This window comes from Galeopterus variegatus, unplaced genomic scaffold (genome assembly GCF_000696425.1).
Source record: "Galeopterus variegatus unplaced genomic scaffold, G_variegatus-3.0.2 Scaffold431, whole genome shotgun sequence".
Taxonomy (NCBI): Eukaryota; Metazoa; Chordata; class Mammalia; order Dermoptera; family Cynocephalidae; genus Galeopterus; species Galeopterus variegatus.
Window position 1 is genome coordinate 184084 of NW_007726542.1, and position 22915 is coordinate 206998.

At 41.6% G+C, this 22915-nt stretch overlaps 2 protein-coding genes and 1 pseudogene across 3 annotated transcripts in view; 1 reads left to right on the forward strand and 2 right to left on the reverse strand.

The window, feature by feature from the left end:
- TMEM200B (transmembrane protein 200B) overlaps positions 1-2084 on the forward strand; it is a 2841-nt gene extending 757 nt beyond the window's left edge. The window contains exon 2 of the mRNA XM_008568691.1: positions 7-2084. Within this exon, the coding sequence (XP_008566913.1) occupies positions 7-606 (600 nt within the window). The 3' untranslated portion in view covers positions 607-2084. The remainder of the gene's footprint in view (positions 1-6) is intronic.
- The window catches only part of EPB41 (erythrocyte membrane protein band 4.1), a 112336-nt gene continuing 90912 nt past the window's right edge, over positions 1492-22915 (reverse strand). The window contains exons 16-21 of one of the 2 annotated variants that reach the window (XM_008568672.1): positions 20644-21084; positions 19278-19406; positions 9164-9265; positions 7941-8021; positions 5287-5391; positions 1492-4587 (exon numbers count right to left, since the gene is read on the reverse strand). In XM_008568672.1, the coding sequence (XP_008566894.1) occupies positions 5293-5391; positions 7941-8021; positions 9164-9265; positions 19278-19406; positions 20644-21084 (852 nt within the window). In that variant the 3' untranslated portion in view covers positions 1492-4587; positions 5287-5292. The remainder of the gene's footprint in view (positions 4588-5286; positions 5392-7940; positions 8022-9163; positions 9266-19277; positions 19407-20643; positions 21085-22915) is intronic. The other variant, XM_008568673.1, reaches the window with a different exon arrangement.
- On the reverse strand, positions 13182-14309 carry LOC103587225 (annotated as a pseudogene).

Consider the following 22915-nt stretch of genomic DNA (forward strand, 5'->3'; position numbering starts at 1 on the left):
CGCTCCCACGGCCCGCAGGAGCGGCTGCGGCTCCTTGGACCGGTGATCATGGGCGTCGGCCTGTTTGTGTTCATCTGCGCCAACACGCTGCTGTATGAGAACCGAGACTTGGAGACGCGACGGCTGCGCCAGGGCGTGCTGCGGGCCCAGGCGCTGCGCCCCCCCGACGGCCCCAGCTGGGACTGCGCTCTCCTTCCCAGCCCCGGCCCCAGGACTCCCCTTGCCATTGGCTGCGGAGAGCCGGAAAGTTGGGACCTGTCCCCGCGTCGGGGTACCTCTCCCGTCCCTTCAGTGCGGAGTCTGCGTTCAGAACCTGCTAATCCTCGCTTGGGGTTACCTGCCCTGCTCAACAGCTACCCGCTTAAGGGCCAGGGGCTGCCCCCACCCTGGGGTCCCCGGACCCAGACTGGCCACGTGATCATCACCGTGCAGCCCTCTGGTTGCATTGAACATTCCAAGTCTCTGGATCTGGGCCTTGGGGAGCTCCTCCTTGGGGCCCCAGCAGCTCGGGACTGTGCTCACCGAAGCTGGCCACGGCTGGACCGCCTCAGTCTGGGGGGGTATGCCAAATTGGGAGGAGAAGGGGGCTTGAAAGCCCGGGTCTGAAGAGTGCGAAGGGGACAGTCTGCAATGAGGCTGCAGCATGGACCATGGTATCAGGACCAGAGGACCAGGAGTCCCAATGTCTAGTAGATACTTCAGTCACATCCCAGCCTGGGGATGGATGCTCTGACCACAGCAGCTGCTAAGGCATCCTGACCTGCATGTGGGCAGGGAAATGCCAACTGCACTAGGGTTCATTGAGCTAGAGAAAGTTCTTAATGTGGAGTGTGGAGACCAGCATGACTCGGCCTCGGGAATTTCTTCTGCTTCCATATGTGGCCTTAGCCCTGGACAGGTACCTGAGGGGGCTGGAGATCCAGGCCAAGTTGATTGGGAGATGCACTTGGTGTCTTGGCAAACCCAAAGTGATGGGCAAGGACCCCTAAGACACGGAGGGTAGGTTGGGATGTTACAGGCTGGAACAGGCTCCTTCCAGGGTGGCACTGGGGATGGAGTTTGAGCCTCTGGGAAGTTGCGAAAATGGAATGGAGCTGAGATCTTCCACTGCCATCTAGGGTGGGAACTGAGCCTTTAATTCCCATCACCTCAATCCCTTTCTTCCCTCCGCCATGCAGGGTATATCCCACTAGGGCTACACTACTGCCAATGCCTTCATACTGAAGTCTAGCCTCTCCCCAAACAGGTGTGAGAAGCCCCCTTCTCTCCTTACTTCATTGTGGCCTGTGCTGCAAAGTCTCCATCCAGTTGGCAAAAGGCATTTCCAAGTTCTCAGAAATCCCTTTATACAACATTGAAGCTGTATTTTGGCTAATGCTTTAGAAAATGGCTTGAGCTTAGGTCTCCCCCAACCATGTTTACTTTTTCCAAGTTGCTGGTAGGAGAAGAGAAATTTAAAAGTGGATCAATCCTCACAGTCAGCTCCCTCTTTTTTTTTTTTTTTAAGTTTATTGAAAAATGCAATACAAGAAGCAAGACCGAACACATATCTAAACACTACAACCACTTCTCTTACTACAAAAGGCCAAAACAGCAGACCTAATTATTGCCTATTTAATTGAAGGATTTTGCCAATTTGATTCTGCTGCCATAGTTCCTATTTTGTCAAGAAATGTAAACAACTACTTGATATTGTTCATAATTTTTAAAAAATTTACAAAGCTCCTTCATTTTTCTCACCAAAATAATAAATCTGAGAGATTTGTAAAAGCAACCAGCCTCGTGCTGAGATCCTGGACAGATTTCCCATGAGCATCAAAGGGTGTTGGTCAGGCTTCAGCTCGGGCTGCATTCCCCAAGGTGGACTGTCATCTTATCCCCAGCTGCCCAGCATTCCCCTAGAACACACTGATGGGCCTGGGGAGAGGGGGACAAAGGTGCCCTGACATGTCCCTGCAGTTAGGCTCCCTAAGTGCTCAGCTTATGAATACAGGTCTTGCTTTGTGGGTGGGTAGCAGAGACCTCATGTGGCCTGGAGAAAATCCTTATTTCTCAAGTGAAAATAAACTTGCAGTGAAAGTTAAGTTACTGTGGTGTGTCTGAATCACTTTAGGAAAATTGCTGCCAAGTCTCTGACCCTGGAACTATAACTCTCCTCCCCCTCTTCACCATTTCTACCTGGACAGAGTCTGTTTTTCCACACACACACACACACACACAAACTGCAGAAAAAGAATCCAGAAAATTGCCAAACCCCAAGATCTGTTGCCAGAGAGGGAGGAAAGGGGAAGAGGCCTGGAAGGACACCCCTCTTGCTAGGCTTGTTCCAATCATAGCTTCTCAGAGCTAAAAAGGCATTAAGAGTTCTTCTGACCCAATTTACAATACAGACAAGAAAGCAGAGAGGAGAAGTGAGTTGGTGACAGAGTTGAGGGAAAGTTTAGGCCCCCAGATTCACTGATCTGGATAGCACAGAACACTCAGTATGCTAAAATTGTAAAGGGACATGGTATGTCCTCTTCCTTTCCCCCCACTCATTCTGGAGGTCTGTGAGCCCCAGTAGCTCTTATAGCAGGACAGCTGGCCACTGGGAAGTGAGCTCACATTCCATGATTGTTCGATGGGAGTTAGATTTTTTTTTTTTTTTTTTTGGCAGCTGGCTGGTATGGGGATCCGAACCCTTGACCCTGGTGTTACAATGCCCTGCTCTAACCAAGTGAGCTAACAGGCCAGCCCCAATGGGAGTTGGATTTCTAACTTGCCGCCATTCCTGGCATCACGGGCCAGGCTTGGGCACCACCCAGAAAGCCCTATCATTTCAGACCTATGCCCACAACCTGTAAGTTTGTACCTGAGACGAGACAATCTCCATTCCCCCAAGCCTGTCACCCATCCCACCTGTGCTCTTCCCTTCCCTCCTGTTGGTGGTAACAGTCTCACATGAGTACTAAAAGAAAAATGCACACACCCCAAATCAGTTCAAGGTAGCTGAGTCTGTCTGAACAAAACTCAACTGGCAAAGACTTTGGACATGTGCTGGCTCTCAGTGTCAGGAGCAGAGGCTTTAGACTTCCCCCTTGCTCACTGCCCTCAAGCCCGCAGCAGTTGCTGTTCCTGACCTGCTGTCCCACTGTCTATCTCATGAAGTTCACTTCTAGCCTAAAGTTAGGATTTTAAGAAGCTTCCAGGAAGATCTGTTTGTGAGAAATAAGCTGGAAGATTAGAGAGGCCCTGTTGAATAAAAATGACCCTAAATCCTTATCAGGAATTGGGGACACCAGCCCTCTTTTCAAAACCAAAACCAACACCACCCCCCCACCAATAAAAAAAAGGAAAAAGAAACTAAACTCAAAACCCACTACAAAACCAAGCCTGCAAAACCTGACAGACCTCAGAGGGCAAGAGGGAGTGAGTGGAGCTGGGGCTTGTACCCTATCGTGTGTTGTCTTGTGGGAAGGAAGGCCCCTAAAAGCCAATTCCCTTGCTCCAGAAGCGTGTCCTCAGGCAAATGCCTGTTGGGAGAAGAAAGGTCAGAGAACACAACCTCCTCTCAGAGCCACATTCCTTATCCCAGGATGAGAAAGAGGCCCAAGGATGGTTACCTGGAAATACTTCTTAGCAAGACTGGATTGAGGTAAACTTCACCATTCCCCAGTGTGAAGTGCACACTCCCAGAACTAGAAAACCTTATTTAAAAAACCTCATTAACTTTCCTTCCCCAAATCATCACCAAAAATGTTCCATTAGAGCTTTTGGTCAAAAGTGCCTATTTTTCCATGAGTTTTGGTCTCCCAAGATGGGAGCTTGGGGGAACACTTAGCCACGGCTTTTGATGAGGTTAAAGGGCAGTGGGAAGGTGAAGGCCATGGATATATTCAAACATTCACAGTATAAGACAGATCTGAAGCAACTTCTTATGTCTTTGACCTAAAGAAGCTTCAAAAAGAAGGAACAGGAGGGAGGAAGGAAAAACAATACTACATTCTTAGCAGAGGTCTCTGCCTCACCAAAATCACCCTCAACAAAGGGTCAGGGACACTTTTCAGGGGTCTGTGGATCAGGGCAGTTGCTCTGCCTGACATTCTGGTAAAGTCACATCACTGGCTCTGGGAAAGAGCTGTTTCATGAAGTTTCTGCTGTCATTCAAAGGGTATAAAACTAAGGGAGGAGCAGGAAGTCCCACTAAACTGGCTTTGGCCTCAACACAGCTGACAGAGTCTTTGGAGGATTTCCCAAAGAATTCTGTGGACGCTGTCAGTATCTGGGCTGGAAATAAATGGGGAGAAGCTAGTTTGAAGGGGTTACAAACCACTCCATGAAAAAAACCAAAAACTTTAAAAACAGTCCATACAGTGAAAAGTTGAACAATTTCTCGTATCACAATATAGAAAAAGGTCTTCAAAAGGATCAGTGATATCTAGAAGAATCTCTTGGTATAAACTCCAAATAGAAAATGAAATTAATTTTCTGGCAGTTTAGAATAATCTTGAGAGTCTGAAGTCTTGACTATTGCAGGTTAGCTTCTTCATCATTTTGCTGGTTTCTCTTGGATGGCAGAAGGGCAGGGAGTTGGGGGTAGGAGAGTTCCTAGAGGAAAGAAAGAGGCAAATTTTAAAATCCTGCAAAGAAGAAAGCTTCCCAGTCCCATTGCCAAGTTCTTGTGGCCATAAGCAACAATCAGGACTTGGGCGGTTTTATCCTACTTGAGGGCCCAGTCCTACCTGGTGATTGATGGCTTCTTTGTCATTTGTAAACTACTTCTAGGCATGAATTTATCCGGACCCCTGGCTCCCAAAAAGCAGCTTCCCTGCTTCCAATTCTCTAGTCTGGCCCCAGAACTTCAGCCGTTTCTCCCCTACCCTGCCCAGCCCACCCATTTCCAGACAGCCTGGTCCTGCTCTTGGTTTTGTTCTCCTCCTCTGGGCCTCTCAGGTTCTGGCTCAGAGATAACTGTGACAGCAGAGAGCAGAGTGGGGGAAGGGGAAGTGAAGAAGCAGGAGGATGCATGAAGATTCAGGAGGTGGGTGGGGGTTTACATCTAAGTTTGGGGTATCTCCTCCTACCCAACACTGCTGGCACTGCTAAGGGCAAGAAGACACAAATGACCTGGCTGCTTTAGTTGGAGCAAAATACTTAAAAATTTCCTATATCTTCCTCATCAGCCTCAAGTCCCAGTGTGAACACCTCTTTAGGGGGATGGGCTCCCAAAGTGTCCAAGGTTCCTGTCCAGAGCTCTCTCAGACTGGGACAGTGGGCACCCTCAACCCCATAAGAAACACCCCTTACCTGAGCTTATTCCTCCGCGATCTCGGTCTCCTGATGGACAACCACCTTAGTCACCGACATGTCTGGGTGCTGCTCCTTGGCCTCCTTGATGGCTTGTACGAGGACCTGTGAAAGACAGAAACAAAGCACATCAGACAAAAAGCAGCCTGGCTAGTGAAGGAAGGCAGGGGTCATAAAACATCATTTCTCTGATGTCCTGAAAAATACAATCCTTCTGTCTGCAGTATGAGGGCATTTAGGCTAAGTCAAGCTGATAATTACCTTACCCACCCTATCTTGCATACAGGCTCCTGGACTGATAACACAGACAGGGAAGGTTAGAGCTATCTTCAAGTAATTGGAGAGTGACTTCAGGGGTGATAACTGCACCTAACTGAGTGGATCTCAGAGGATTCACTCAAGAAGTGAATCTAGAGGACAATACAAAAATCTGTGTTCAACACAGAGTAATTGTGAAGTTCAGGACAGGAAATGAAAGAAGCATGCTGCAAAAAGAAAGAGATGTCTTTGGCTAAAGTAAAAGAAAGGAAGGAAAGGGGCGAAGGCCTATTACATGCCATGCAATGGCCTAAGCACATCACTTATTATTTACTTAAACTTCACAACAACTCAGTGAATTAGGATAGAATCATTATTTCCATTTTATAGTGAGGAAACTGAAGTTCAGTGATTAAATAAAGTGCTTATTGTTTCACAGCTAGTAAGTAATGCAATAGGGATTTTAACTCAAGTCCATCAGACTTCCCTCTTTATCACACTGTCCTTTTGTTTCCAAGAGGGATGCCCTTTGAGCATCTGGAAGGGTTTTGATTATTTTAGAAAAGGTAAAGAGCAGAGGTTAAGTCAAAGGAGAGCGATGAAACCACTCTCTTTGAACAGCAAGTCTCCGAGCCTGCAAAATCCCTATCGGAAAGGACTCCAGCTAGAACTGACCAGCTGACAGCTCACCCTGGCTCTTAAGACCATCTCTAGGAAGGACAAGGGAAGAAGAAAAATTCCTCTCCTGCTCTCCTGACTCCATGAAAGGTATTCTGCCACCTCTACAGGCCCCTGCTCACCCTCCCTGATCCTGTTTGCCCAGCCCATCTGCTCACACTTCAGGCCCAGCTCAGGCCTTCTCCTTGGTGACTCTACCTACACCCATCTCTCTATGAAAGCCTGCACCGCACTGTTTCTCTTTAGCAGTCCTTCTTTAAGTGCCTCCTTCCCCAGCCAGACTGTGGCACATCCTATCCCTTCCAGGTATTCTTCAGTACTGAACTGAGGGACACTGGAGCATCTCAATGAGCTATCACGAGTGCCTGTCCCTTTGTCACACAACCCTGGAAGAAAACTGTGATTATCTTCATTTTACGGATGGTGAAACTACAGTTCAGAGAAGTAATATAAGTTGCTCAAGGACACACAAACAGTAAGTCGCAGAGTCAGGATTTAACCCAGGTCTCTCACTCCAACCCTAAACACCTTCTCTTCCCACTGTTCTTGCTGTCTAGCGCAGACTGAGCACATAGCAGGGGCACAAATAATACCACACTGAAGAAGTTGAGTGCAGGCTGGTAATGCAGCAGGACTCACTGAGCTAGGCAAACAGGTTGCAAAGGTCTTCCACATGGGCTTTGCAGCCTTGTTTCTGGAACCCTGAGCCCAATATTCTCAGCTGTAAGTCTCACCCTGCTACCAAGGGAACTGCCAGCACTGCAGGTCAGCTCCGTTTTCCTTTTTCTTAAGGCACTCAGCATATCAGCATAAAGGCCACAGAATTATTGCTCTAGCAATCCTGTCAATGATTCCAGAAGCATTTGCATGCAGTCTCTTCCACCCCCTCTTCTCTGCAGCTTTACTGTTCTAACCTCACTCAGCAGAGAATTAGGAACATTAATCCTGACCTTATTATTTGCTAATTGCTTGTAGCACACAATTAGCACCTAATTAACATAAAAACATAGAATTTTAGTGCTCAGAAGGGCCCAGAAATTATCTAGATCAACCCACTCTCTTTTAGGAGAGGAAAAAAAATCAGAGATAAAGTGATTTGCCCAAGGTCACACAGCAAGTTAGTGATAGATCTAGGACAGAAATCAAGTTTCAAGTCTCCTGGTGTCTTGTCCATCACACTATGTCTCCCCTAGTCTCCTCAGCTATTACAGCCCTATGAGGACAGGGATCATGCCTTCCTTTGGTTCTGATATCCTCTAGCATGGCTGTAGGTATACTATACCTTCTGAACAACAATAGCTTCATTTACTTGGAGCCCACCATGTGCCACATGCTGTACATCCAATATCTCACTTGATCCTCACGGCAACCTTGAGAGGAAGGTACTATAATCCTCATCTTATGGATGAGGAAATGGAGGTCCAGAGAGTTAAGAGCTAGCATATAGTAAGAACCAACATTTAAACTCAAGTCTTTGAGTCCAAAGGCCATGTTCTTTCCACTACACTTCCTGGCTTCCCCAATCTTTGGCCCCATCCCACAGGCCTCTGTGTTTTGATTGCCTTTGTCCTTCTTCTCAATTAAGAGCTGGAGTAGCTGAAGAGACTTTTTGGAGGTGAACATGGCAGAAATATCCTTTGCAAACAAACCCCTGTATCCATCAATCTTCCTTCCCAGGGACCCCCCTCCCATGCCCAGAATCTTCTCAACATTCTCACCTGATCATGGTCAATATCGGCATCTCCAGTGATCACAATTCTCTTTTCAATCCGGGTCTCTGAAATCCCACCTTTTACAGTCTGGAACCAAAGGGAGGTGGTCATATGAGATTAGTAATATAACAAGAAAGAAAAGAAAGAAAGAGCAAAGATTATTCTGAAAGCTCCACTCTAAATTTTATTCTGCTGCTGGGTACTGCATAGGACAGTTTTTTTTTTACCCACTTGTCCAATATCTTGGCCTGACCTGCTAAACACACCTCTCTACTCCCTGGGATTGCTAAAATTTTTAATACACTAAACCAGAAGTCACAGTTCTCTACTTACTTACTTTCTCCTTTTTCTTCTTTCCAAATACCACAGAAACTCAGCAAATAAACACAGCAGGTACTCTCTTTGCTCTTATCCTATACCTTTTAATTATTTTCAGAAGGAAAAAAAAAATCAGAAGACTATGAACAAAAATGTCACACAGCTTGAAATTGGGACCTTTTATTTAAAAGAATTTTCATATTATTGATGTCAAAAGATCCTCAAATAATCTCCTGAGGGAAGGCAAGTTTCTCTTCCTGACAGATGAGGAAAACCAAAGTCTAGGTACATTAAGTAGCTGACTTTCAGTCATCTGTGTTTTGGTGACAGAACTTGGTCAAGAACCTAGTTTTTCACCTAAAAGAAAATACATTTTCCTCTAATACTACAGCAAACACGAATTGCCAATTTTAGATATCCTGTCCTTGCTTTCCATATACCATATTCTAATAACTCCAATATTTCAGCATCCAAATTATTGTTCCCACAGCCTTGACCCTGGACATGACATAAAAATTCTTTGTCAGACCCAAAGTTCTGATTTTTGGCTATGGTTGTATAATAACACCAACAATATAGCAACACCAACAATACCTGCCTTTAAGCTGGCTTTTTAAATTTACCTCCACAGCCAGAAAAGGAACTCACTGACCAGAAACAGATGTATAAAGAGAACAACACACCTGACTTTATGAGACTACTAACTAGGTGGGGATACTCTCAGGGTCTCCTTAGGTTTATTGTTGGGGAAAGCAGCAGGACCTTTCTATCTGGGACACTTGGAATAATTTGGCTCAGCAGTGATGGAGCTGAAAACTTTTGCTTATAGACTGGGGTCCTTCTTGTAGAGAAGTGGCAGCAAGCTCGGCATGTCACTGGATTCCATAAGGAAGTTCCAGCTGGTCTTTTACCTTGGTAATCTGAGTCGTGGTGGTGCTGCTTGTGGTCTCGGATGTGATGGTCTGAGCTGTCAGCAAGACTCCGGGGTCCAAGTCCCCATTGCTGTCATCAGCCTGCAGAAGAAAGCACAGCTCATCATCATGCCTCTCTGGAAGCCTTGTGGGCAAATGTCACAAGCTGCAGCTTTGCTCTTCAGCTGTACATTTTTTTTTTTTTTTTGGTCTTTTTTTCGTGTCCGGCAACGGATCGCAACCCTCAGTGTTGCGCCCGTACCGGACCGGGACCGGCAACGGGATCGCAACCCTCGGTGTTGCGCCCGCACCTCGCTCAGCCAGTGAGTGGGAACCAGTCTGTATGTGGGATCCGAACCCTCGGCGGGAGCGCCGCCGTGCTCCCAAGCGGCGCACTGTAGCAGTGCACCACCAGGCTGGCCCCTCAGCTGTACATTTTAATGCAAAAATCTAACTCCCTTACACGATCTCTTAATAAATAAAATAAATCCCCTGGGAATATGGCCTCTTCTTAAAAAGTTAGATGGGTACAGTTCCCTTAGCATTGGGTCAGTGACAGGAGTAGATCAGAAAGAGGATGCAGGAGTGTAACCACAGGTTCAACAAGAGTGATAATAACTATGCACATGTACAGTATTTTATGGCTCTCAAAACATTTTTATTGATGCTCATACCAGCCCTATGAAATTAATAGAAAGGACGGAGATTTACTAGAACCCTCAGTTAAGAAAACTCAGGCACAGAAAGGTGAATGATTTGCCCAAGAACTCAAAACTAGTAAGCAGCAGTTGTTCTCTCTACAGATATGATGTTCTTTATACACCATCCAAGGCAGAAAAGGTGTAAACTCTTGGTTGCTAAGGCATGGGTAAATTCTGAATCATAGGACAGAACTTTCCAGAAAGAACTGGAAAAGGTCCTTCCTGGGGTTTAAGGGGCCAAGGGGTCTCAGGCCATCTTCTTTAAAGATTGAGATGACAGACTGGAGCAAATGAGATAGAAAATTTCTCTTTAAGGAAAAGTGGGATAAAACACGCACGATATGTCTCAATGACATTTCTGGCAACAAAACTACTATCGAAAGTGATCCTTCTTATTAGGAAGGGTTTTAAAATATTTAAAATGCCAGGCTACACAACTAATTTATACAGAGAACAAAGGCTGGGGCTACTTATTATTTCTCCAGAGCTCACTATATTATGACCAAAACAACATATTATATTCAGGCTGAGAAATGACATTAGCAAAAAGGAAGAGAGACGGTTGGCAGGGGCCAACCTGATGAACAGTTGCTGTCTGAGCTGGGACCCAAACCAATCTTCAAACAAGTTTCTTGCCCTAAGTCCTTTTTAAAAAAAAAAAAAACCTGAAAACTAGTTTTTTTTTAAAATCAAGTGCATAGCACTCATCTAATTCCATCGGTGTAGACTTTAGCACCATGATTGCTATTTGCAATTAATGTTGTAACATATGTACCTTTTGGTTTGCAGTCTGTACTTGAGTAGTGTTTATTTAGTGGACTTCAGTAAAGCCCCTTATACATATCATTAATCTTTTCACAGTACACATTTAATGATAGTCCAGAAATCTCAAAAAGTAAAAGTAAAAAAGAGCCACTTTAAAGACTAATCAATAAATTAAACAAAACCAAACCCATACATCTCACCCGGACCCCCTAAAGCTAGCTGTGTGAGTTGTATTTACATTGAAACCTAATGTTTTAAAAATAGTTCACCCCACCCCACCCCACTCTGGGTAGGCAGCAATAGTAATCAATTATTTTATTCCCCCCCCCCCAAAAAAAGACTAATCCAGTGTTCTTTAGCTTTTTTTAATACAAATTGGGAAAGTGTTATTAACAAGTTTTTTAAAAAGGCATATTCTGCTATAACAAAAATAACATATAAACCACTTAAAACATTTGACAAGACATTAAATTACCACAGGCACTATTTGCTGTTTCAAGTTGGGATCTCTATCCCAATATCTTACAGTCATAGTATTATTGAGGTAGTTAAAATACTGAAAATTGGACACCAGGTTGCTGGGTTCTGAATGTGAATGAGAAAGATGTATTCTCTTTTGAACCCACTTTCCCTCTAATAATTCAAGTTTTCTTGAGGTAAGAAGTAATAAAATCCAATTAGCAGCCTTCTTTAAGGAGGAAAAGTGATGATGCTTTCAGAAAACAATTTTTATGCCTGAAAACTGCCATGAGTGAGTGTTCTTACCTGAGTGGTTTTTTGTTTCATCTACCAGACTAACAAATCCACATCATGTCCTATGTACTCTAAATATAAAAGTTATTTTCCTTTTAAGGAAAGGACATTTCTCTAAGAATTCATGCTGGCAGAAGCCACCCACCCACATTCATCCACTGGAGCCATCTGGATCAGTCCATTACTGTGTTTTGAACCCCTTCCCTTCTAACAATGACCATTGGCTTGATTACTGAGACTTCTGCTGCACACCTGCAACATCTTTATAATAATAAGTTTCTCTTCAATGCATACTGGGGCAGTCACATATCTGCCATGCATACTCCCTTCTATTCAAGTGCTATCTCTAAAAAAACACAAACAAAAAAGACACACCTTACTAATTTTTATATCTGAAAACTTGCCTCCACCAAATCTCTTTTCTCACAGATAAGACACAAAATATACAGTTTGCCAGTTATTACAATGATTTTTCTCTTTGTACTTCTTAAGTTTGTTCCCCCAAAATGTGTTACCCTCAAATTGCCCTTGCTGTAACCACTGTTACTGCTGTTTCCATTCATTACCAGTACAGTAAAGTGTCACAGGGCAGTTGTGGGCTAATCCAATGAAAGTGGCGACTGAAATTTAGTAATCCGTGCCTTTGCCTGCTTAGATTGACTAGCTGGATTCAAAGGTTGCTTATAAAACCTGTCTTCCACATAACAAAGTGCTGCTCTAGCACAACCTGAGAACTACCCTGGCCACAGTCCAAAATAAACCTAAGGGAATTTATTCTATTACTGACATTTTACAGTTATGCCTTCCCTTGAAAAAACTTTTTTTTAGAGTAGTATCAAATCTGAGTATAGATCATTGATTGCACTGAGAAATACAAAACCTAAATATGTACTGTGAATGACAGGAACCACCACTTCATTCATTCTTTGCTATAATATTATGTTCTCATTTGAAAACATATCTTAGCAGGGGTATTTTAACCTGTTATAAAGGTTGTTCATACTATAACATGTAACAAAGCACGTTGCATTACAGTTAAACATTTCCAAGTTGTATAAATTCTCTGAGTTAAATGTGTTTTAATTCTAAAGATTTGAGGTTGGTCACTTAGGGAAAAAACAATTATGACCATGATTTTAAGATAAGAGATCTACTCCATCCACCCTTAATTTTAGTACATATATCTAGATTCCTGTACTATTTATGATAGGAAGTTATATAGAATCATCTAAAAACTTTTCTTTTTACTGCACAGATTGGTATACTATAGCAATTCACGAGCTTACATTCAGTCAAAAAATCATCTGTAGATCAAAAATAAAACTCAAAACTATAGAATAATTTCAAAAAAAGACCTCTTCAAAAATTAATACTGTAACTTTCCTTCATAAAAGACTGTTTGGCAAGTCCACAGATAAACATTAGTCTTTGACATATTAGGCCCAAAACCTACCACAGGTCAAATCTCAAAATGGCAAACTGGAGTCTATCCAAATTTTCTGCTGTATTGAGTATTTTTGAAATATTTGGACCATCAGCCAGGGCTTGAACATTTTTGTCATGTGTGGATTTTTTGTAACAAGATTTAACACATACTGTCAAAGTGTTTGCAATATCTGCTTAGTCTTCTCAGGTATTCATGGTGCACTGAAAGGGCTGTTCAGTCTTCCTGATGCTGATATGTGATGAGTTCCAAAGTCATTTGGATTCCTTTCCTTTTGAAGAAAAGTTTACGAAAAGCTTGCCCCAGAGCTTCAAGTCACAAAACAGTCTGGGTCAGTTATTATCTTCATATGCAATCACCTTTCAAAGCATAGAGTAATACAAGGGTAATGTTCATTTATCTGGTAACTCTGGTTATAAGAAACACTCAGACAGGGCTTAACTTCTACTGGTATTGCTAGTGACATTCCAACATCAGTTTGTACGTGCCCAAGGCCCTGAACAATAGTTTGGAATCCAGCAGGACATATTTGTAGCATGTAAGATGAGGTGTGTGTGGTAGATACAATCCGGTAACAGCTTGGTTGCTCCAATACAGGATGGTGACACTGCAGTGAGGTGTGATGTGTCTGATGGAGACACTGAGGTTGCTGAAAGTGAACTGGCCATGAGGGCTGGGAGACACTCAGTTGTGCTGACTGAGGTCCTGCCTATCCTCTCTGTTTGCTTCTTTCACATCATTATCATGTACAATCAATAGCTGTTCAATATGCTGCACTAAGAACTCACAAGAGTAAGCAGTAAGACAATGTAGTCTTTTAGGCCATGTTAGAGAAAGATGAAGTATAATCCTCAAAGAAACCACACATGCAGCAGCTACTAAAGAAGGTGCATAATTTAGGAAGGCATAATCTTGCAAAAATACTTCCAGAAAGTAATCTGCATATTTTGCCATGTACAGCTTAGTTTTTTCCAAGCAAATCACTGGCCAGCCATCATGAAGACCTGTTTCCTGTACTTCTTCAGAGAGATGACACTCAATGAAATGGGCAGCTGTTGGAAGGCAGAGTTTCCACTGAAAGGTTTCTACTAATAGGTTTCATATGTAGAAAATTTCGTTTAGTTAATACGAGATTCATATTAGTCAGACAAGCCAGGCTGTCGAGCTCCTCCAGTTTGGGCACACTATCTCCTTTTTCTTCACATTTACTGGCTAGAAGTAGACAGGAAAGCACAACTAAGTGCAGCTGCTGGATAGAGATGTTATAGCGACACATAAACAGGTCCAGCAAATAGCAAGACGTCGGGCAGAGGGGCAGAGCGTGAAGCGATTGTTCACAGTGGCAATCAAGTCAGCAAATTACCTCCTGAGACTTAGTTGAGGGGACCGGCCTTTGCAGGAGGGCAGTCCGCTCCTTGTACCGAAGCTCTTGGTGAGCACTGACAGCCAGATGTCCTCACCATGACAGCCCCTCCAGCTCCATGGGCCCCGGCGGAGCGCCTTGCCACATGCGCCAACCTCAGTATGGAACCGCGGCCCGCACAGCCCCAGCCCACCGGCATGCGGAGGGCGCCGGCCTGCTTGTGCTGCGGAGTGCAGGCCCAGCGCGGGGCGTTGTTCCCTGAGTCCTAGCTCAAACACCTGCTAGCTGTAGAACCATTGGACAAATTACTGAACCTCCCTGTTATCTTAGTTTTCTTAACTGTATGATGAGCCCGAAAATAGTACTTACCCCAGATATTGAGAGGCATACTTGAGATAACAATAGTACCTACCTGAGGAATAGTTATCAGCAAGCATTTGGGTAGTCAGTAGATTTAGAGATGCTGATAACCCAGGACCAAGATGGAAACAAACTGGACTAGGAAGATGGAGTCTGCTATTGCAACATGCTTTTCAGATAACAGTGACCTAAAATACCTGGTACTGGTATTGTATACATTGTCTCACAGGGGGATTTAGAAAATTGCAATTATTTTCAAAGAGAACACTGCAGCAAAAAATGTGTTAGGTGACTATGTTTTTCTGCCTCTTTATGTGAGTCATTTCTATTATATGCAAAAGCCTCCAATATTTTTATGAGCAGGACCACATTGAGCCAAAACTTTGAGACACTAGGGGAAGCACAGAACGAGGAGAAAAGAATTAGGAAGGAGCAAGGTCCTTTGCTGGGTTCCCTTCCATGTGGGAATCTGGACAAAACCAGAGAGGGAACATGATTGTGATACCTAAGTCTTAAGCACAAGCCACCATCATGGCAGGAATATTATTAGCTAGTTCACTAATATTTCTACAACCAAGACCATTTATTTACCTTAGATTCAAACTCAAGTAATATTTAATGCAACTGTTATCTCAATTATACCTCTCAGTATCTGAGATAGGAACTATTGATATTCTCATTGTACAGTAAACTAAGATCCAGAGAGATTAAATAATTTGTTCAAGGTTCTATAGTTAATAGGTGTTTGATATTATTCAAATGACATGAAAAAAAAAATAGGTGTTTGAACTAGGACTTAGGGCAAGAAACTTATTGTTGCAAAACTAGAGTTTGGGTTCCAGTTCGGACCGTAACTAACTGTGGGACCTTAGGGGAGTTATTCTGACTTTTTCTGAGCTTTAGTTTTCCTTTATAAAAGATAATACTAAAAAAAAAAAAAAAAAGATAATACTGTAATATGGGCTCTGCCTATTCCATAACATTGTTGTGAAGATTGAAAGAAATGATAGAAATAAAAGTACTTTAGGGCTAAACCTTTTTGAAGAGATCCTCCTCTGTAAACCTGGGACTCTACCTTTATCCATCTCCCACCCACTCCTACTTTCCTTTCTGTCTCTGAAGAAGATGGAAGAGGGAGAAACACTGTCATGGTTTCCTACTTACACTCTTTCCACATGGGTCATCTTTTCCTTAATCCCCTTACCAATGTTTCCTCAAAATGGTGCTGTGGCTTTGATAGTTGCTTATTTATAATGTTAAACATCCATTTATCCTATTCTACTCTTAGGTGTTTACTCAAAATAAATGAAATGTCCACAAAAAGATTTGCACATGAATGTTCACAGCAGCTTTATTTATATTTTCCCCAAACTGGAATTAACCCAATTGTCCATCAACAAATGAAAGGAAAAACAATTTGTGGTATATTCATACAATGGAATATCATTCAGCAATAAAATAAAAGTGAACTACTGATTCACATAACATGGATGAATCTAAAAAACACTACATTCAGAGAAAGAAGCCAGACACAAAAACATACTACTGTATACTTCCATTTACTGAAGTCCTAAAACAGGCAAAACTATAGTGACAGAAATCAGAGCAGTAGCTGCCTAGAGGGATAGGGACCAAATGGGAAAGTCTATGAAGGAAGTTTCAGGAGTATCCTAAATGTATCTTGGTTACACACATGTAGACATTTGTCAGAACCAACCAAATCGAACACTTTAAATCTGTGCATTTCACTATGTATAAAGTTTATCTTACATATACACACTGAAATAAAAAATCCTACCCTGGCTCCCCATCTCTTCTTACTATGTTTCCCAAAGCATGGGGACTGTGAATGAATAAAGAAATGGTACTTGGGCTTACTTGTCAGGTAAGATAATAAAAACAAAAGCAAAAATAGTTACAAAGGTACTTCAAAAAGTTCACAGAAAGATTTGTATTATCTTTCAATTTCATTTTTCTTATTTACTTATTTAATATGTGAAGTACCCTCATATATTAAATAAGTAAATAAATAATAACAGCAAATAAGTATCTGGTGCTTATTGTGCTAAAGCACTTTGGAAGCATTTTATGTGCATTAATTCATTTATTCCTCACAACAACCCTAAGAGGTAGAACTATTATTAGTCACATTTTACAAATGAGGAAACTGAGGCACAGAGCAATTTAGTAACTTGACTGTACACTAGTAAGTGATGGAACAGGTTCAGAACAAGGAAATCTGACGTTAAGGTCAACACTGTTCTCCACTATAGGCCACTGTCTAGCATCATCAATAATAAAAAGCAAACTAACACCTGGTTAAAGTGAAATAAAGACTTATGTATAACAATGTAATATAATAATAGCTACCATTTTTAAATAGCTACTATTTTCCAGGCAAACATTATCTTTATTTCAATAACTCTATAAAAGTATTTTTCAGAAGAGAAAACTAAGGCTCAAAGAAGTTAAATGACTTGCCCAAGGTCACAGAACTAGCAAGTGTTGACCAAAGTCTCTTAACTCCTAAGCCCATGTGCTTTGTGTAGCACATGATGTTGCCTTTATTTATAGTCCACTCACATGTTAGGATATTTAAAAATGACTGCTTCCTTTTCCCTTCATTGTACAGGCTAAACTCAAACTACATGGGCTTCTGTGAGTGGGTAATGTGGCCCTAACTTTTAAAATAATTTAAAAAATTTTTTTGATATGTGTATGCTACAAAATTCAAAAACTTCAAAATGGTATACAGTGAAAAGTCAGTCTCCTTCCCACTCCGGACCAAAGCCCCACAGTTCCGGCCCCCTTCATCAGAGGCCACCATACTTCTTGTTTCTTTCAAGTACCCATTCAGAGATAGTGTATTGATATACAAGCCTGTGCACACAGCTTTTACATACATAGCTGTATATATATGTCCTTTTTCCATTCCATAAGCCATAGCATATTATTCATACTATATTGTACCATGCTCATTCATTTACCAATTTATCATGTAAATCGTTCCCATTGGAAGCTTTTTTTAACGGCTGCATAGAATTGACTTAATTGGATGTACCATAATTTATTTAACCAGCTCCCTATTGATAGATATTTAGGTTGTTTCCACAGTAGTGACAACTTAAAAGGATTCCCTTCTATGTGCAAGTAATTCTTTCCCGCATCCTCTGGCTAACAGTGTGTATAGTCTTGAAGTGATTTCCTGTTCTTTCCTTTTTCAGTCCCTTTCACTGCCAAGTCTTATTCAATCATTTCTCTGTCTCTCTTGACTGACATATCTTTCTTCTCATTTCCTCGGTCTACATTTCAGGTCTTTGTAAGTGTCTCCCCTGACCTGCCCTAGTCATATTCCTGTCTCCAGGCCTCTCTCTACTTTAATACATTCAGCACACAGCTTTAGGAATCATCTTCCAAAATCATTGCTTTAATTATGACACTTTATTACTACCACTAAAAAACTTCAAGCAACCTCTTATTATTTACCAAATCCAAATTTCACACTCTAGACCATGAAAGAGAAGGGGGAAGCACACTAAAACTAACTGAATGTCTATGAGTGTACCAAGTGCTTTACAAACATCATTTCATCTAACACTCCCCCAAATCTTACAATTTTGTAGGTATTATTATCCCCATTTTACAGTCAAGGAAACAGAAGTTCAGAGAGATTTGCGATTTGTCTAAGGTTATCTAACTAGTACCTACCTAGTTGAGTGAGGATACAAATTCTATTTGTCTAATTGCAAAGCACATGCTTTTAATCACCAAGCTACACTGTTTCCTAAATGGAGATAACATTATCCGATTCATGATGATGTGAGAATTAACTGAAAGGATTCAGGTGAAAAACACCCAGCCAGAGCTTCACATGGCTGCCTCCTTCCCATCATTCAGGCCTGAGCCAAAATGTCACCTCCTCAGAGAGGATGTCCCTGACTATCCTAGCCCCAAAATAGCAACTTTTCATATAATTCCATATTGTCTAACTGTTTACCCCATTTTAGTTACTTTCTAGCACTTTACTACTCTCTGAAATTTATTAATACATTTATTTGTGTGTTTTATTACCTATCTCTCCTTACTAGAACATAAGTCCCAGGGGGTACAAACTGTGTCTACTTTGTATACTGCTTTGGCTCAATGAATAAATGCTCAAATATTTGTTGCAGGAATGAATTAACAGCTCAGTTTGTAGAGGAAATTTCTTACTTTTGGCTTCTATGAATTAAAAAAACGAAACAATTCAATATAAATCAACTCTAGCCCATTCATATTACCAAAAATGAAGAAAAAATTTTACTAAAAGAAGTTAAAAAAAATTTAAAATACTTAAATTCTCATACTACTACCATAGGTAGAAAATAACATCACTGGGAGGGGAGATCAAGGCTCAGAGATGTTCAATTATGTGTCCAAGTTAGTAAATGGAGGAGCCAGGATCTGAACTCAGGTTTATTTGACCCAAAGCCCATGTTCTTAACCATTATATTAGACTGCCTTTCCCAAAAGAAATGGGTAGATATAAGCAATCAGATCCAAGACAATTTTGACTTTAATAAAGTATTTTGGGACATCCTTCGATCAGTCACCTCTTCAGTAATCAGTAAGAACTGCCCCTGAAAAACCTGGCATTATTTGCAACAAGTGACCAGAAACCCTATCAAGAAAGATTATTTATTGTATTTACTTCAGTCTTTGGTTCTGAAACATCAAACCATATCCTACCTGGGCAGCCTCGTAAGTGATGGTCTTGGTCTCGGTGTGAACAATAGGGACATCTGTGGTTGGGATTTCACTTTTCACAGCATTGGCGGTATCTGAGAGGGTGACAGTTTGAGTCTTCACCAGGGGAGGCTGTGAAGCAGTAAAAAAACAGAGTTACCAGAATCTTTCTGAAGGCTGTGGGAAACTAATCTTCTGACATTGATCTGATCAAAGTGTTAGTTTTAATCTAGCTAGGGGTGCTCAATATCCAAAGGTGTTTACTCTGCCCAAGACTTGGACACTCTTCCAAAGTAGCCCTGACAAAAAGTCAAATTATGAGGGATATTAAAAAGCAGCATTACTGTAATCACTTTCATAAGCTTAATGGAAAGCTATAAGATCAGACAGTTATGACTGGAGGTATAAAACACATCAGACTGACCTTCAGAATCTGAATGTAAAACTTTGCAAATAACAATCATTTCATTTGTCCTTTTGACTGTACCATTATAATTAAGAAAAACAGCCACATTTCCTCATCTAAGTACAAATGGTACGTGAAATGGCAGTGGCACTGGAATGCATTACCCTGGAATTCATTAACTTCTTTCAAATCAATGTCAGATATTCACTTTGGAGTTACTGAGAAGAAACAGTATTTGGAAAACTGGAAAGAAAAAAAATCAGTTCTACCACCACCTGGTGATTAATCTCATCAGAATTTAAGAAGAATGAACATTAGTGGAGTATCAAAGGCTTTCTTGTCCATTTGCTCACCTTCCCCAAGATTATAAATCACCCTAAAACTACCCTTTGATTACGATACGATTAAGTGGCCATACACCTTAGCAAAGAAAATCAATGCCTAGGCTCATGGAAGCCCTGTCGGTGGGATCAGCGGGAGTGATGGGCTGCATGGTGTGGCTGTAGTACATAAATTATAATTTGGGTCCTGAAATCTCATAAGAAGATCAGTTGCACCTTTTAATTAAGGCTATTTGAATTTTTGAGCATGGTCTCAGAACAGTGAAGGCTCCTCACCATAGAAGTCTCCAAAATCCACCTCCTTCCATGGCCCATACTTGAGCAAGAAAAAGAGGAACATACTTACACCTGCTTCATGAAGATAAATAACTGGAGTTTACTCCCAAGAATTTTGTTAAGTCATCAGGGAAGAAGGCATTTCTAGCAATGGAGTTAATTCCTCCAAATGAATGTCTTTGCAGCAATCAAAGGCTTTAATTTTACTCTGTGATTTTGAAAAAAGCAGAGAGCCACTACCCTCACCACTACCACCACCACCACCACCACCACCTCTTCCACAGAACAGATTTTGGCCCTCTCCCAAAGAGAGTCATTAGACCTGCATCATCAAACCAGTCACTACCTGGAAACTTCGAATGAAGGTGGGGAACTGGTTACCCATACAAGAGTCAAGAAATGATCCATTTTGTTTTCCAAGTGGCTCTCCTGGTGTAACATGTTCTTCACTACTCTCTGCCTTTTTTTCACCAAGTCGCAGCTGACAGGAAGCTGATGTTACTGAGAATTTTAAGGCACTGGCCTGTTCCTCCACTCCTATACATTCCCCACTTGGCATCTCCTTAATATCAAGACAGCCAGCTGCCCCCTGCTCCTTCTCTTCTGTCTCCTTGCTGCTTATGGAGAGGGAGCCAAAGTGAAAGCATTGCGGAGACTCGGACGGGGTGCTCATCTGGCTCTCACTATGAACTACTGAATGCTTGGGGCCCTCCCATTCAGAGTCAGGGTTAGTAGATGGCCCCTTTGTCACGACAGCCACCTCCTCTGTGCGAATGCCATTTGTACTCTACAAATGAATAAACACATACAAAAGCAAGAATATTAGGAATAAGTGGGGAAATACAATGAACTCTGAGAATCAACAGCAATTTTTAAGATGCCCCCCAAATATTAATACTAATACAAACCAAGAATATTAGCTCCTAAAATTGTCAAAAGGAAGAACTGCTGTTAATTACATATATCAGCAGCTTAAGCAGTTCCAACCTCATTTTGGCCATTTTTCTATAACACTGTTAATCTGAGAAAAAATTTCAATGTGTCTCACACAGCACCCAACACTTCATATTCCTGTGGCCTTTCCTGTCGAACATATTCTCTTCATGCTTAAAGGAGTTACTCTGCTATTCCTAAATACCTAACTTACTACTCTGCACAGAACATGATGCAATTTATGAGTCAATTAAAAACCACTCTTAGGAGCCTGATCAGGTTGAAAATGTTTCATTTCTCCAAGTTATATGTATCATCATACATCTTCTATCGGAGAAGCTAAAATCTAGACTTTGGTTGGCAGGGAGATAGAAGTGGAGTATATCCAGCACAGACTTACTACAATCATTGTCATGGCATCAAACATGATATCAAAAATAGTGAAATTATTTTGTAAACAGAATAAAAATGACCCAGCAACTGAGATGTATTTCTTCACAGATAAGTGACATAAAAACTCCAATTTCAAAAGAGAAATAAAGCCTGGAGACACAGAGAGTTCCCTCCTGGACTAAATGCCTCGCACCATAGGAAAAATAGTTCTAAAATAAGTACACTGAAGAGAACATGGATGAGAAGATAACCATTACAGTAGATAGACCTATTCCAGAAGTTTAAAAAGGTACTTTAGGTGGAAGAAGAGAAAAAGGAATTCATACTAGTAGGAAGGGAATGTGAGCCATTTGATAAATGAACAATCTAACAGAAGCCAAGTGTCATGGCAAATAACACCTGCAGGTGCTCACCAGAAAGGTGTAAATAAACCATTTAGGCCTGAAGTTTTGGTAAGATCATTTTACCACATTACACACTGTATAGGAATTTAATAACAGAAAGGTTCTCTCTTCTTTTTCTTTCTGGTAGCTGGCTGGTATAGGGATCCAAACCCTTGACCGTGGTGTTGCCAACAACGCACTCTAACCAAATGAGCTATTCGGCCAGCCCTGAAAAGTTCTCTTTTAAGAAGGTGTTCCTTCCAATCCAGGAGCATGGGATGTCTTTCCATCTTCTTGTATCCTCTCTAATTTCTCTCAGGAGTGGTTTATAGTTCTCGTTATAGAGATTTTTCACATCCTTAGTTAGTTCAAATCCTAGGTATTTTATTTTTTTTGGCGGCTATTGTGAATGGGCAGGCGCGATTCTTTCCATGTCAGAGAAAAATGTCATAGGAATTTTAATGGGGATTGCATTAAATTTGTAGATAACTTTGGGTAGTATAGTCATTTTCACTATATTGATTCTTCCAATCCAGGAGCATGGGATGTCTTTCCATCTTCTTGTATCCTCTCTAATTTCTCTCAGAAGTGGTTTATAGTTCTCGTTATAGAGATTTTTCACATCCTTAGTTAGTTCAATTCCTAGGTATTTTATTTTTTTGGCAGCTATTGTGAATGGGCAGGCTTTCTTGATTTCTCTTTCTGCTTGTTCACTATTGGTGAAAAGAAATGCTACTGATTTTTGTGTGTTGATTTTATATCCTGCTACTGTGCTGAACTCTTTTATCACCTCTAAGAGTTTTTTAATAGATGATTTGGGCTGTTCGATATATAGGATCATGTCATCTGCAAACAGGGACAGTTTGACTTCATCCATTCCAATCTGGATGCCCCTTATTTCCTTCTCTT